Source organism: Sphaeroforma arctica, assembly GCF_001186125.1.
Source record: "Sphaeroforma arctica JP610 unplaced genomic scaffold supercont1.8030, whole genome shotgun sequence".
Lineage (NCBI taxonomy): Eukaryota > Ichthyosporea > Ichthyophonida > Sphaeroforma > Sphaeroforma arctica.
Window position 1 is genome coordinate 1 of NW_014032528.1, and position 690 is coordinate 690.

The 690-nt window shown below is 44.3% G+C and overlaps 1 protein-coding gene across 1 annotated transcript; it reads right to left on the reverse strand.

Annotated features, from left to right (window-relative positions):
• Nucleotides 1-71: 71 nt before the first annotated feature.
• Nucleotides 72-284, reverse strand: SARC_16415 (hypothetical protein; the record flags this gene model as incomplete). Its single annotated transcript, XM_014289478.1, has 1 exon — nucleotides 72-284. A coding segment is annotated over one exon (213 nt), but the record flags the coding sequence as incomplete, so codon positions are not given.
• Nucleotides 285-690: the final 406 nt, after the last annotated feature.

The following is a 690-nucleotide window of genomic DNA, read 5'->3' on the forward strand; positions in this document are numbered from 1 at the left end:
TATACATATACATATACATATACATATACATATACATATACATATACATATACATATTTACACATATACATTTACAGAACATCCGTACGCACCTTCCTGCAGAGTGAGCTGAACTTGAGCCATATGTCCACGTCCTGCTGCCTGGGTATGACCAGCAGGCGTACTTGTAGTATGCGTTGCCACACATCCACTGTGCGTTGGCACTGTTTCAGTCGACTAGTCCACATCTTACGCAGCAGTGCCTGTTTGCGTAACCCTTCGGGGGAGTCGTCGGTACGCTTGTACTGTGTAGGGTTGTAGGGTTCAAGAGGTTATTAGGGTTTAGGGTTTAGGTATATTTATCTGTATGCACGGTCCTGCTATATACAATGCTTTTGTACTGTGCAGTCTAAGTGGGTGTGGGTTTTGTGGGGTCTAGGGTTCTAAACGACGTGGCAACATCAACATGTGACGCATATGGGCGTGTTGGGTTGTAGGGTTGTAGGGGTTTGCCTTGTCGGCTTCCATGTTAAGGTACTTGTACAATCACATGCGAGTTCCGAATGTTTTGACAGTGAATTGCCTTCCTCTATTCACAACCAACATGGCTGTGCCACTCTATGTCATGTTGTATACCGACTACATAGGGTTTAGGGTTTACTTACATATCTCTATACATCACACACCTAACCCCATATACTGAGAGGCAAA